General features: G+C 36.2%; 1 protein-coding gene across 3 annotated transcripts in view; it reads right to left on the reverse strand.

The window, feature by feature from the left end:
- The window catches only part of LOC107753180 (ras GTPase-activating protein 1-like), a 43,460-nt gene that overhangs the window by 22,053 nt on the left and 6,229 nt on the right, over positions 1 to 15,178 (reverse strand). For all 3 annotated transcript variants that reach the window (XM_016569303.1, XM_016569304.1, XM_016569302.1), the window contains exon 2: positions 620 to 772. In XM_016569303.1, the coding sequence (XP_016424789.1) occupies positions 620 to 772 (153 nt within the window). The remainder of the gene's footprint in view (positions 1 to 619; positions 773 to 15,178) is intronic.

Raw genomic sequence — 15,178 nt, forward strand, 5'->3', positions numbered from 1 at the left:
GTGTATTTGAGAAAAACATTTATGTCATAATGATATTTCCACCCATTTTAAATTCTTATTCTCCAATGAAAGGTTAGATTTGTGAATTTTTTTAATAAAAGATCAAAATGATTAACAACGCAGATTTATTTTCACAGCCTTCTTTGATCATATTTACCAAGGGTGCCAATAATTCTGACCACGACTGTATGTATATATATGTGTGTGTGTGTGTGTGTAAATAAAACATTTAAAATAGAAAAAGTTATTTTAAATTGTAATAATTTTTCACAATATTACTGTTTTTACTCTATTTTTTTTTATTAAATAAATGCAGCTTTGAAGATCATAAAGACTTTTCTAAACATCTTAAAAAAAAACAAAAAACTTTTGAACAGTAACCATGAAGTTACAGATGTATTCCCTCTTCCAGGTTTAAACTAAATGAAAAATAACGTCAACCGTATGAAAATGCTAAAATGCGCAGCCACAATGTTAGGGTGCTGGAGTGGGTTGTCAGCGAATTGCTATGTGGATGCTTTACCGGCCCAAGTCACCTCTAAGTCTCTGTAATACTCTGGTCTATAGATATGTGAATGTACTGGGGTTCAGTGTGCTTGATCCAGACAGCACAGCTCACCTGAAGTGATTGACCACATTGGTCACGCTGAGAAAGGACAGTACGAAGGAGCCAGGCCGGCGGTCACTTTCCCTGATGAGGTAGCTGCCCGGTCCCCGAGCCTGACGCAATCGCTCTTCTGCAATGGTTCTGTCCAACATTCCATGGTACCATCTGAAAGAAAGCAAGCACAGATGACGGAAGTTAGTCGGCCGTAAATCAGATTTTAGTGTCTTCCTCTATTTGGTCCATCAGCATTGATTTTAATGCAGCCCTGAATGTTGGAAAATGCTGAAGTAGGTTTTTTGAAAGGCTCTTTTTGGCATGCTGACATAATCAAGCCTATATTTAGTACATTATATTCCAAAGCACTTTCCAGATTTGAGAAAAACCTTTGCTATAATGCAGTAACTGCAAAAAAAGAGACTTGCAGAGATTACATTAGAATTTTTTTATTTGAGTCTTTAAAAAGAAAATCATGCAGGCTGCCCTCTCACTCAACAGAGATATGACAGGGCTCCCGATGCAGAATTTCTCTTGACAAAAACTCATGCGGAAATATCCAAAGTGAAATCTTGCTCTAAAAAAGGTGCCTCAGCACAGCGAGAAAATTTAAAAAGCTTTTACTGCAGAGCCACAGCCATCGAAAACATGGAGCCCTCTAAATTAAATAGTAGCTTTTCTAACAACACTTAAATTTTTCAGGGATTTTAGATCCCTGTAGAAAAAGAAAAAACAACACTTGACTGATTTTAGTGTTTTGCAACAGGGGGTCAAAACAGAGAGTAAAAGACAGAGTTGAGGTTTATTTAACCCTACAAAAATGCAATTAACCATTGTGTCACGTTTCCTTGCCAAGCCAACCAAGCAGGCCAAACAAGCCAAGCATAACTGTCCTCTAAAACTTCAAAGAAAAAAAAAAAAGCTTCATGGTACGTATGTGCTTACACTTTGTTTAGACTCACTCTGGCTGCACAGTTAATCTCATTCAAACAGATAAGAACAGCAAGTCAATTAGCACTTCAAACATGGCAAAAAATACACAAAGTCAATTACAGCACAACAGTCAGCACACATATGTGTGTGTTGTTGATGTGGTGAAGAGGAAGTGATGGCAACTGAATGGAGGAGGTGAAAGATGAGAGTGAGACACAGGAACAACTGTGATACTTTCAGAGTCTTGCCCATTATGAAATGACACACTGACTGCAAACGGCACGATATCATGTGGGCATGCAGCCCTCCCACACTCAAACTCACTGTATTCATACAGAAGCATATGCAGCGGAATGAGTAAGTTTTGTTTGTGTTGAATGTCAGTTTTCTGGGGAGATTTTGTAAAGTTTTGCTCAGAGTACAAGAGATTTTCACATTTCTGTTGTACTCACTGTGCAATTAAATCAAAGACAAAATGTACATTTACTAGATAGATAGATAGATAGATAGATAGATAGATAGACAGACAGACAGACAGACAGACATCAGTGTGAACGGAAAGTGGAATAAGTGGTCCAAAAAAGAAAATGTTTAAATATTTTGTGTAAATTATAAAATATTTTATGTGTGAATGTTTTAATATTTAAAATATAATTATTCACATCATTCTAACCCAGTGCAATACTTGTTTGCAAAGCCATTATAAGTTCAATGGGAGTCAATGACTTCTTCCAAAAGTTATGTGCATTAGGCTTACACAAATGATGTGAACAAAACATATTAAATTACAATTATTTGTATGACAAATAATAATCAGCCAAAATGTAGTGATTGTGACAGTCCCAAGCGCACCTTATAGCACATATTTTGCAGTCTGAAAGGTAAAAACTGATCATTTACAAGATGAGAAACACACTTGGTCATGTAAACTATTGCTCCATTTTATCAACCACAGTGATAAAGAGCGTAGGCGTAATTTGCACACTGCAGGCTTAACTAGGCTAAGATCGTCCTCCCCTCTATATTAATTTATTGAATATGCAGGCTCTATGAAGCAGTCCTTTGACTAAAACTGCACCGTTAGCAGAAGGAGAGTCCCTCATAATTCCCGGAGGCTGCGTTTTCTTCTCAGTGGGACTGCCTCGCAGCTCTGTATGCTATTAAAATGACATCAGTAATACAGGGTTATTAGCACACTGGATAATGTGCTCTATTAAAACTTCCAGTCAAATGATTCACAGGCTCCTAAAAACACAGATGTGTGGACCGGATGAAGGGGGACTGTGATCCTCGATACTGGCCATGATGAAGGCAAGATGATGTACTAGCAAACGCATAAGCAACAAAAGATACACACCCTTGAGGCCTGTTCACATCGAGAAGCCTTTAAATGGAAATACTGCCTTACTGTGGAGCCCATTACATATCACACAATTTTAATGCCATTATTCCATATCTAGAGAGTGATAACATATCTTACAAATATAAAATGATATATTAGAATAATATTCTCATACGATAAATAACAATCACTTCAGCTTTTTTCTTTTTCTAAAATAGCATATTTTATATTTACTATTATTTTTATATTTTATTTATCCAGTACTGTTTGGTTTGGGGTTTTTGAAAACTCACCTATGCTAACCAAGGCTGTTAAAACAGAAATATTATTAGAATGCAAAATATCTAACTAAATGTTTGTGGAACTTTTTTTTTTTCCCAGGATTCTTTGATGGATAGAAAGTTCAAAAGATCAGCATGTATTTTAAATATAAATCTTTTGTAATCATTATTGTCTTTACTGTCACTTTTGATCATTTGAATGCATCTTTGCTGAATAAAAGTGTTTATCTTTTAAGCTGTTTATTAGTACTTATTAGGCACATATTAATGCCTTATTCTGCATGACCATTTTCTAGATCTCTTAACCCGACCCCATACCTAAACTTAACAACTACCTTACTAACTATTAATAAGCAGCAAATTAGGAGTTTATTGAGGGAAAACTCTTAGTTAATAGTGAATATGTGTTCCCTAATGTAAAGTACTACCAAATAAACTTACTGACACCAAACTTTTGAAAGGTAATTTACACACCCGCACATACACTGTATTGTCAATGAACTTCTTCACTCTATAGGGCCGATAGACGATGGCTGATAGACATCACGATGTTGAGCCGGCATCGTGATCCCGCCCCCCATACCCCTCGCAATCTGCCGCATCCCAATACAGTGTTTGGAAAGAAAATTATGTGTAAATGGAACCCCTAAAGGGAATAAATACGAGATGGGAGGAAAATATATATTTCAATATTTTCCCTCGCAGTATATCATTGGGTAATTATACTACATATATTTCGGGCATCAGGGAGCCGCTATTATACCTGGCATTGAAACTGCTTTTGAATGCACAATCGCTTTTTAGTTTCACTTTCACTTTCGAGATTTGCGATAGCACGTACTCTGTTTATACTATGGAGCAGCAGTACTTACCACACATTTTACAAGCTTAGATGTTTGTCAGTGGTGCTCAGGGTCTGCAAATAATTCGCCATCGTCCTCAGTCATCTCTCCTTACTCTGTTTATGTGGTAAGTGAAATTTTATGTAGCCTACTGTAATGTAACAGGAAACCGTTACACCATGTCTACACTGGACGCGACAGTTGTCGTGTCGCGCCGCGCCGCATCAGCTAAAGTCTGTCTACACAGGACGCGACAAAGCAACCGTTGAAAATCATTTGAAATTTGTGTCAGCTCGTCATAAATAGAACTCGGCAGCAGTTTACTGTCAGGGATTTGTCGTGTCCTGTCGCGCCGCATCCAGTGTAGACAGCATCACTGATTATAATAAATTCTATACACTGATCTATATATAATGAATCTCTATTATAGATCAGTGGTTCTATAGTATTTTGTCGTTTTATCAAAGTTGTCCTAAAACTAAAACTAAAATGCGTTCTTGTCTTAAGACAACTTTGATGAACTTGTTTGATCCACTTCAAATGTTGACTACTGTAGACACGGTGTTAGGAATCGTTATTTGTTTTCTGTGCCTTATAAGGATTCACGCCCCCGCCGATGTCATCGTCCATCGCGATGTTTCACTGTAGACATCGTCCGATGCCAATGTTGTAGACATCGCCCAACCCTGTCCAAAATGCTGTACTGGGGAGGAATTAATGTCATTTTATTAAAAGGTTAATTGACATTTAAATTGTTTGGATGCCAAGCAATTCATCTATTCTCAATTCATCAAGACTCATTATTCACCGCTATTTCATCATGCTTCCTTCATAACACTGGAGTTCAGCTCCTGAGCTGACAACATGACCTATGGGTAAATAACAGATCCCTCTGCACATCCAGACGGGATAAAAACAAGCTCATCCTCCTGGAATGTCTGATCGTGTCAGTGCTTGATCTCTAGCTGGTGCCTTCAATGAATAGAAACCATGAAGTCAAAATAGCAAATTACATCATAGTCTCTTTTCCTCTCGGGAAATTGATACTTGCATTAAATTAGCTGACGTGTGTACTGTGCCAAGCGTCCAGCGGCTTGTGGAGTGTACTTGACAAGGTGCAGGTGAAAGTCTCATATCCGCTTATGTGAATACTAGACTACGTAATGGTCTACACTGATGAATCACTCAATACAAAGACTGACAGCCCTTTTGGTTTGGCTCTTGGATTTCTGCGAAGGACCAAAAGTGTGATTTAAAGATGAAAGTTTGAATATTAAAACACATTTTTGCTGAGCTAAATTTAGAGTTCAAATTGAGACTTCAAGACATTATACAAAACACAAAAGTACTACTAAAAGAAGGAAATTTAAATATGATTTACTGTATTTAAGTTTTACAGTATCTTAGAGCAAATTTGTCCCTAAAGAAAGGCTATATTGAAAACACATACAGAAACAGGCACAACATACACAAACTGGGGTCTATGGACCCCTAAAGGTTCTGCAAAATTAAGAAATAATTGAGAGAAATGTATTTTAGAACTGTCAAAGTTGTAAATGTGTAGGGCTGTACAAAGTCAGTTTTTTCCTCCTTTTTTATTAAATTAAATTTTAGTAATAAAAAGCATTTCTAATTACCTGAAATCATAAAACAATTTAACAGCAATTTACAATTTAACAACAGTTCATTCAGAGTTTATCAAAAAATACATTTTTAGAGCCCTATGAAACCAGTTTTATTTTTTCACATATTCTGTTTTCCATTTTAATTTTTCATTTCAATGGTTTAATAAAATTGTAATAATCAAAAAAACATGTCCAATCAAATGATTTCCCAAAACGTACAATTTAATAGTATAGCATTAAAAAATACAATAATAGGGACCATATAATATATACAATAATATATTAAATGAGTTTTTTTTTTGTCTGTTTTAATTTTTCTGGATTTTATTCAATACACATTTATCATCAAAACATGAAGCATATGCGGATTTCATATTTAAACAGCAGTCTTTTTGCATTTTAATATTCATAGATGCTAGTCCATATCGTGATTTTAAAAAAATTCTATTTTTATGACTGAATTCCACAATTTCATCCATATTTTCTGCACCCCGGAAGTCATAGGGCCCTAAATGTGTGTACTTAAGATATGAAATATTAAATAAAATTAATAATATATTTACATTAAATTCGATAATATTACTGTTTTATTTTGCTTTTTAAATATTGGCCAGAAATCATTAATGTGATTATTTTATTCTAATTATTCCACTAGTTTTTAACAGTAAGAAAAGAAAAACAAAATAAAGAAAACAAAACAAAACAAATCTGCATGTTGTTTTATAGGACAAAAAAGTTTCTCAGATACGCCATCGGCTCAACTACTGGATTAGATGACAACTAATCCATCACAGCTAAAAAATGTCAGCTTGCATTTGAATATCAACATCAGATCTGCAGAATAAATGTCTAACATCATTAGATACTGTTTGCAAACTAAAACACAACGTCATTTAGGATAGGTTCACTTCTCAATATAAAACTAACCAAGAGCAGGAATCAACCGATGCTTCACCTTTAACATCTCAATAATGGTTAGGCTACACTCTAGTGCAATAATCTGCATATTTTTCAGTACAGGCGAAAAGCCAAGTGTCCTCAAATTGAGCATCTTCAACACACACTTTGATCTCGAGAGATCTGCAGCTACACATTTGCATTTGAGATGACTGAACCTAATAGATATCTAGCATACCTGCTTAAGGCTGTTGCCTCAAACCCAATTCATGCAAAAGCAGAGGAACAGGAAGTATGCTGAGGAGGACAGGTGACACTTTTTCAATAACACTCAAACCACTTAACATGCCTTGACACTCATTGCCCTTTTTGTGCCTCACTGTAATGGAAATCAGCTGATATATGCAGCACAGCGGACAAAAATAAATGATTACAACCACAGACAGCAACACGTCATCAGCAACTTTACCCACAGCCTTGACAGAAGGGAGCTCTGAACCATAAATAGGAGTGAGAACTAGCTTATGCACTAATTAACAATGTGCTCGTTAGCCCACAAACAGGACATTATAATGACACTTTACAAGAAAAGTGGTACATCACATGAAGTGAAAAAGCTAATTTGACTGCAAAATTAACCCAATAGTGTAGTGAACGTTTCAGCACTCAGGCACTTAAACCTCAGCATGAAGCACAAATCTCTCGGCACTTGATTATATTATGATTTCCAGACAATGGCTGTCTTTTTAGATCCATACTAGCCAAAAAATGCCACGAAAGAATCCTGACAAGATACCAGAGAAACAGGACAATATTCTTCATCGCTGGCTCACTAAAATAGGACATGACCTTTTTGTGGTTAGTCCATGCCAGCCATCAGCAAAGGAGTTGGACCTCTCAATTTACAACAGTTCATCCTGGAGGAAGCGAGGGCAGAGCGGGCCTGTTGAGACTTGATTGAAGGGTCGTATTCGCTCTCTAACGCTCTCTTAAGTACTTTCAACTCATCCGTCTCTCTTGATGGGTCTAGACTACATCAAAAACACCTCTAAAGATGTCACGTCACCGCTCATCAGCATGACAGAGTAATAAAACTGCATAGCCTTACACAAAGATGAAACCAAAAGACCTGATGATCTCCACCTGAACCCCAGAAAAACAGCATCACTGTTGTAAAAAACTCCCTGACAGTTTGAAACTGATGAATAGACCTAATCAACTTTGCCCTCAAATGGTTTGAAACATTCATAAAGAAGAAAACACATCACTAATTCAACAACTCTTAGTACACGCACTATGTAACCACGCACAACAACAAATTCAGGCTTTTAACATCTGCCCACCTGAGACAATCACTTTTAATTTGAAATAAAAGACACTGTATTAGTATTTAGTGACTACACACATTTATATTTATACTACAAGTCAAATTATACACTGTAAAACCTAACAGTGATATTCACTAAATAAAATAAGTTCATCTAACTTATATTTTAAAAAAAGCTACTTAAACTTAATAAAAAAAAGAGTTAAGTGAACTCAATAACTGATTATATTAAGCACAACTCAATCTGAATAAGTTATGAATTGCTTATTTATAATTTATGTGTTACTTTAACTCCAATGATTTAAGTTAAATTAATTTATTTAATGGAGTTAATGTCTATGGCTAACAACTAATTAATATTCAAAAGGGATAATAAAAAAAAAACAGTAGGTGGGTTTCTAATTTATTTTATATATAATTTTTCAAGAAATTACTTTTGTATTCATTCCTGTACTTTTATACATTTCATAACCCATTTAATAACGCCATAACTAATCAAATAAATACATATGAGAAAAATACATAAAGAATCGAAAGAATCTTATATTCTGTGAGGTAAATGATGTAAATGCCACGTTCTTATTCTCGCACCACGAGTTCCGCGGGTTTTTATTTTTTATTTTTATTTTTTTTAAGTAGAGAGGGGAGACTGACAGACCAACCACCACGAACACATGACACTCGACAGGAACCTAATCAACAAGTAATCCGACCATACCCATTTTAAAATAATATAAACTAATTAAAAAATATATTTTGCAATAAATTATTTATAATACCTAGGTATCTTTACTTTTATACTTTTCATAACTAATTAAATATCTACATAACTAGTAATCAAATAAATACAAAAACATGAAAAGTACATTTCAGTCAAGTCAGTTACACTACGATACACTACATTTTTGTTTCTAATGTAATTAGTTTTGATTATGGAAAAATACCATTCCATTTACCATATTTAATTTGCTCTAGATTTGATGTGCATTGATTATGCCTTATGTGTTCTTATGTTCTTATGCCTTAAGTAGAAAATGTGTCATCAGATGTCTCATCCAATAATTTTGAGTAAACCACTCTATATATGGTTTGCTGTACAGACGCTTGGAAAATATTGTTTGCTTAGGCTTTCGTTGGATTGAAAAAATGATGAGAATATATTTAAAATATTTTTATGTTTATTCTTTAGATGAAAACAAATATAAAAAAATACAAAAATGAAAGGGTTACTCCACCCCAAAATAAAAATGCTGTCATTAATCACTTACCCCCATGTCGTTCCAAACCCGTAAAAGCTTCGTTCGTCTTCGGAGCACAATTTAAGATATTTTGGATGAAAACCGGGAGGCTTGTGACTGTCCCATTGACTGCCTAGTAAATTACACTGTCAAGGCCCAGAAAAGTATGAAAGACATCGTCAAAATAGTCCATCTGCCATCAGTGGTTCAATCTGAATTTTATGAAGCGACGAGAATACTTTTTGTACGCAAAGAAAATCTAAATAATTCCTTTATTCAACTATTTGTCTCCTCCGCGTCACCGTAGCGCCATTTTGGAGAGTATCCACTGAACGTAAACTGCGTATACTGTTCTACTTGTCTGCGTCAACCGCACCACACAGATACGTTTTCTGCGTTTATTTACGCTTTGATTTGAACGAAAACAGCGTATCCATGTGGTGCGTCAGGGATCCTCAATGCAGTTTGTGTTCAGTGGATACTGTAAAAAGAAAAAAAACTTTAAAAATCGTTCCGATCCCAAACTTTTGACCGGTAGTGTGTGTGTGTGTGTGTATGTGTATGTGTGTGTGTATATATATATATATATGTAAATATATATATAAAATAAATGCATATCATATAAATGAAAAATGCCAGTCTTCCATTACATTTTGAGTGATGAAGATGAAGTGTTTCATCTTGAGTCAAAGTGTTTCATTGATTCAGTGAAATAGACAGCTTTACGTGATTCACAAAAAAATAATTGAAAGTACCAACTCGATGCTGCTTATTTTAAATCAGAGATTATATTAAAATATCTGTCTTAGTGCAAATTCACTGTGAATATATCACGAATGTGCAATAAATCAGCCAGCTCTGGGGAGAACTGTGCTTATCAATTTTAATAAAAGCATAGAAGTGTTTTCCTTATTATTATTATTATTATTATTATTAATAAGTGAACGTAACAGACTAGACAAAGAGGGCAAAATCGAAAATAAGGACGTTCTTCAATCCATATTCTGCCAAAGTCTGAGCTCCGAACGGCAGTGCTCGTGTCCCACTTACCCTGAATTCATCCTTTGCTGTATCCTGGGCTGTCCGGCTCTCTCTCACCTACTCACAAAGTAATCCCGCTCAGCTGCCGAGTCGTTGGGGTCTGTCTCCTCTGTCTCACCAGACAAACCTCCCAGTTGGTCGTCGCCATGTCCCAGAGAACCTGCAGTTTGAGTGCACTCACCACACAGATCTATAAGTCACTGAGCAGAAACTCAAGTGGTGGGGTTCCACCTCGCATACGGTCGGCACAGTCTTTAGCTGATGTCCAAAAGTGAAATAATCCACACTGGTTATCACTCCTTTGAGGGTACAATTTAACTTAGAGATGCTGGAGAATGAAGATTTGCCTTGTCTGTCTTTGATGTCCTTCCTCTGTGAAGGCAGTCCCTCAAATAATGCAAAGTATGAAACAGATCAGCAAAAGAGAGCAGGCAGGACGGGAAGGGAGGGGACAAACGGAATACAAGACGCTAAAAGCAGTGGGATGACACAACTTGACCACCCTCATGTAGTTCATTGTGTCTGTAAATAATGGTAGAGTATTCAATTTTGGGTAAACAATTTAGATAAGCAACATTTATGGATCTCACGCCCTTCAAATTCAAATTTGTGCTTTCCTTTCCTGCCAACATAAAAACGTCACAGTCTGTAAATGAGCAAACTCAGCAGGTCAGAACATCAGTAACCTGCTGGTTTGCTCAACAGCCAAACATTATACAAAGTGCCCAGATTAGCGATGTAATTTTTTAGAAGTTTCCACACCGGAAAAAAGGTGGAGATGAACGGGGTCTGGAAGCAGCTGCCAAACAGCTTTGTTTATCTTCACACATGATGGAGTGTCACAGCTTGTTAGAGTCAGCACACGGGGACTGTCCTCCGCCACACAGATGGATGACTAAAAAGCCCATCTTCAGCGAGCAGTTACTGTGCGACAGGAGTCGAAACGGGGTCACGCAAAGGAAGGATTATACATCCTCAAAGTGCTGTATGCTGATCCACAAATATGCTGTTAGCTGCGTCAAAGTCACTGCTGTGTGAAAGTAAAAAGTTATTTTTGTGTTTTGAAACTTGAGATTGTTCCTAAAGTTATTTAATTTGGGTATCTGCAAACTCATGTCATCTCCTAGAAATTAAAATCCCATTAATGATCAACTTTTTCATGTTAGTGACTAAATTTCAATCAGAAAACTTTACGTTGTGATTTTACATCTTATTGAAAGAAAAAACAGTCCAAGAGTGCACATCAATTAGGCCAAAAAAGCTCAATGTGGGTGCTCTACCACACAAAAATAAGAACGAAAAAATCTAAGTAGGCACACCACAGCTCCAGAGATAGAGAAGTATTTAATTAGGTTCTCACCACAGGTGACGTTTCGAGCTTAAACGCTCTTTATCAGACATCTTATTGAAAGTAAATGAACTCTTATTTTAAACAACAGCTCTGTTCCAAAACCTAATAAGATGAAGAAAACTAGTCCAAGCTTAATAAAGTTGGTCCAAATGTTAAGTAACATAATATAATGTCACAAATATCCTTTCCAGAGATGGCAATCCACCGATCGGTCTGATGATGATGATCCGCTTCAAATCCAACGTGCCTATGGCCAATGGTGCAACGCGCCAAAATGGTTTACCCAATTCGTTCAAAACGTGCATTAAGAAATGAAATGCCTCAGTGTGTTGCTCGGAGACGAACAGTTCTGCTTTATCTTTATATTTTCGTTGGCAAAATTGAGCAAAACAGACAACATTGTGTCTAAAATAACACAATATTAACTTCTTAATTACCAGTGTTGGGCAAGTTACTTATAATAAAAAATACATTATATATTACTAGTTACTGTCTTTTGAAAGTAATTAGTTACATTACAATATTACTGTCTCTGAATTGTAATGCGTTACACTACTTTTGAGTTACTTTTGAGTTACTTTCACCAAAATATCCACAGAAGTATTATAAAATGCCAAAATGTAGTTTATTGCTGCTCATTATACATTACTTTTGTAATGCGTTACTCCCAACACTGTTAATTACTGAACTGTTGTATAACATCAGTGTCACATTTGAACTCGTGTGATATTGCACTTAGCCTATTGCTCGTGTGATATTGCTTAATGATGTAAATATGAGAAAAAAACTCAAACAGGGGCATTTTTGCCCCATATCTTGAATTTTAGGGACATTCTAACTACGTTCTCTTGCCTCTTTCACGCAGTGAGTTGTTGCCCTGCATCATATTTATCATCAATCAACTGTATGAAATGTTAGATGACCCACATAGGTCTGGGGCGGGGCAAGTGAGCTAAATGCGTTAATAATTTTAAAGTGTTATTTTTCACCGTAATTAATTAATCTAATTAACGCACTAGCCCTCATTTTTTTTTATATTAAAAACAGATTACCAATCATTTGTTTATGCTATTAAAATGTACACACCAACAATAAAGTATTGTTTTGTTCATTTTGCATTGCCTTCACTAAAATAAATAAAAGTTTCTCTTGTTCTTAGTTTGACATATAGAGTATGAGGTATAATTATCCTTGTGTGCCAAAATTTCCAAAAATTGGCTGATTATTCAGCTTTCGCAATAAATCGATGCATCGCGATTCGTGGATCAATTCTGAGATTTTCGGAAAGCATAGTGATTCTCTCTCGAATTGATGCTGAGCTTAGTTTTTAACAGCAGATGGCGCTCTAGGCTAGTTTTTAACCACACACACAACTACTCACGAAGAAGAGCGCTTTTGCGTTCGGCTGAGAAATGTAAGTGGTTAAATGTATTTATTTTTTCCGGGGTTTTCCCGCGGAATTGGGCTACTTTAACACTGTTGCCGCAGGTTGTTTTTCATGTCCGCGGGTTGAAGCGACGCCAATAACATGATATTTATACCCTGGAATGCGAATTTTAGCAGGGGAACCCCGCAAAAAAATGTGTATTTCCCCCCCTGGAACGTGATTTTTAACTGGGGACCCCTCGAAACACGATTGGGCTAGTTTTGGGCTAGTTATGAGTAGCGATTGGGCGGGTTTTCTTGTGAAAACCTGGCAACCCTGATGTACTTGCACATCGGATTTTATGATGCGAGATTAATGTAAACACAGCCCACTGTGAACATCCTTGTAATTCGCTTCAACCTTTTCGAACTTTATGAATGATTATTTTAGGTTCAAGTAGTGCGTCTATAAGGAACTGGAAGCAAGCAGAATACAGCTATTTCTAAAGCATGCAGTGCCATCTGCTGTTAAAAACTAAGCTCAGAATCGATTCAAGAGAGAATCGCGATGCCTTCGGAAAATCTCAGAATCGATGCAGAATCATTTCTCGATTCGCGATGCATCGATTTATTATCCCAGCCCTTAGCCTCTGTGTGACAGCACAGCGACCAGCAGTTTCTGCAGTTCCGCTGTGCCACTTGGCATTCCAAAGTCCCAGTATTTCTCAAAAAAGGCAATTAAAAGGCACAATATGCAAGTTTTTACCACTGGAGGTCACATTTTCAAAACAATAACAAAGGCGGAGCTTGATGACGGTATGAAGGAGAGTGGAATAATGGGAGATGTCGTTTTCACCATCCAGGGATGTATGGAATTCACAAATCATGTTCATGGATGTAATGAATAATTTTTTTTTTATATAACCTGTACCTTCCAAAGTTATTCAAACGGCTAATAAATTATACAGAGAAAGCGGGCAAAGAACATTCAAGGAACAGTATGACTGACTTAAGTTTAGCGAGAGTTTAAGCACTCTCAAAAAACTCCCCTTATAATCAGTAAAGCTGTCTATCTATACACTGTTTGATGAATGAATCTCTTACTTCCATCATACGTACATCTGCACTTTGTTGTTTATGATGAGAGAATTTGCGAGAGAGCAGAATTCAGTCAGCGAGTGTGCGCACAGCGGGTTTCAGCTTTGACTCATCTGAACACCTCTGATTGGCCATTGCGTTCATAAGCTCAACAGACTCATGTGTGATTGGTTTTAATGCACAACACTGCAAAAACATGTAAAAAAGAATCATGGTGCAACACTGAGCAGTAGGGATGTAACGATTCACTCAACTCACGATTTGATTCGATTCACAAATTTGATTTCACGATTCAATTCGATTCACGATTTATTTTTTACAAAATGAGATTTAAGACAAATTATAAATTAAATGTGTCCTTTTATTATTGCTTGGACAAAATACTATACGTTTCTTTGTGAAATTGAAATATAACACTATAATAATATACTAAAATAGCACTTGTAAATTATTGCTCTTTTGATTGCTTCTATTGTTCTTATTTGTTAGTCGCTTTGGATAAAAGTGTTTGCTAAATAACAAAATTTAAATATAATGTAAATTAGGACTGCACGATATATCAAAATTATCGAAATAGCGCAAATGTAAATATCACAACGGCGTGCGATATCATTATCATTTTAATAATAGGCTACTTAAATCAAAACATTGCAAAAGGTCAAAGAAAACAAAATAAGGGGTATCGCCCATCCCTATCGGTCGGTCGTTCGAACATTTGATTTTGGCACGAAGTGCGCGCCATAGAAAACAACTCTTTGCCGTCTCGTCTTGCTGTCTGACTCACACCTGAAGAGCGCGCACAAAACGCATCTCGCACAGCGTCTCTTCAGTTCTGCCGCACACATTCAAAGCGCGCGCACACACAGAGAGACACTTTTCAGACCGAGTTGATTCGTCTTTCGCATCTCCTCCTTATGTTTAAACAGACACACACACAGAATTATGTCAATAGTACCCGTCTCGACGATCATTCTCGTAAACGCAGTTGGTTATGTTTTAAATTAATGTAAACAGCTGAGAAAGAAATCAGATATGTATCATTATACTGGATCCGTGCAGTCGGATTTAAAGGGACAGCAGCCTATAAATACGTGCTGCTGAATATGTCACTAATGTTAACAAAACAACAAAACGGCTATAACAAAGATTAATCTAAATTTTATACATACAGTGAAACCTATGCAGTGTTATTTTACACTTAATTATTAAATTTCTGTACCTGAATACTACCGTTTAT

This window comes from Sinocyclocheilus rhinocerous, unplaced genomic scaffold, assembly GCF_001515625.1.
Source record: "Sinocyclocheilus rhinocerous isolate Xijiao unplaced genomic scaffold, SAMN03320098_v1.1 scaffold3063, whole genome shotgun sequence".
In the NCBI taxonomy this organism is placed as follows: domain Eukaryota; kingdom Metazoa; phylum Chordata; class Actinopteri; order Cypriniformes; family Cyprinidae; genus Sinocyclocheilus; species Sinocyclocheilus rhinocerous.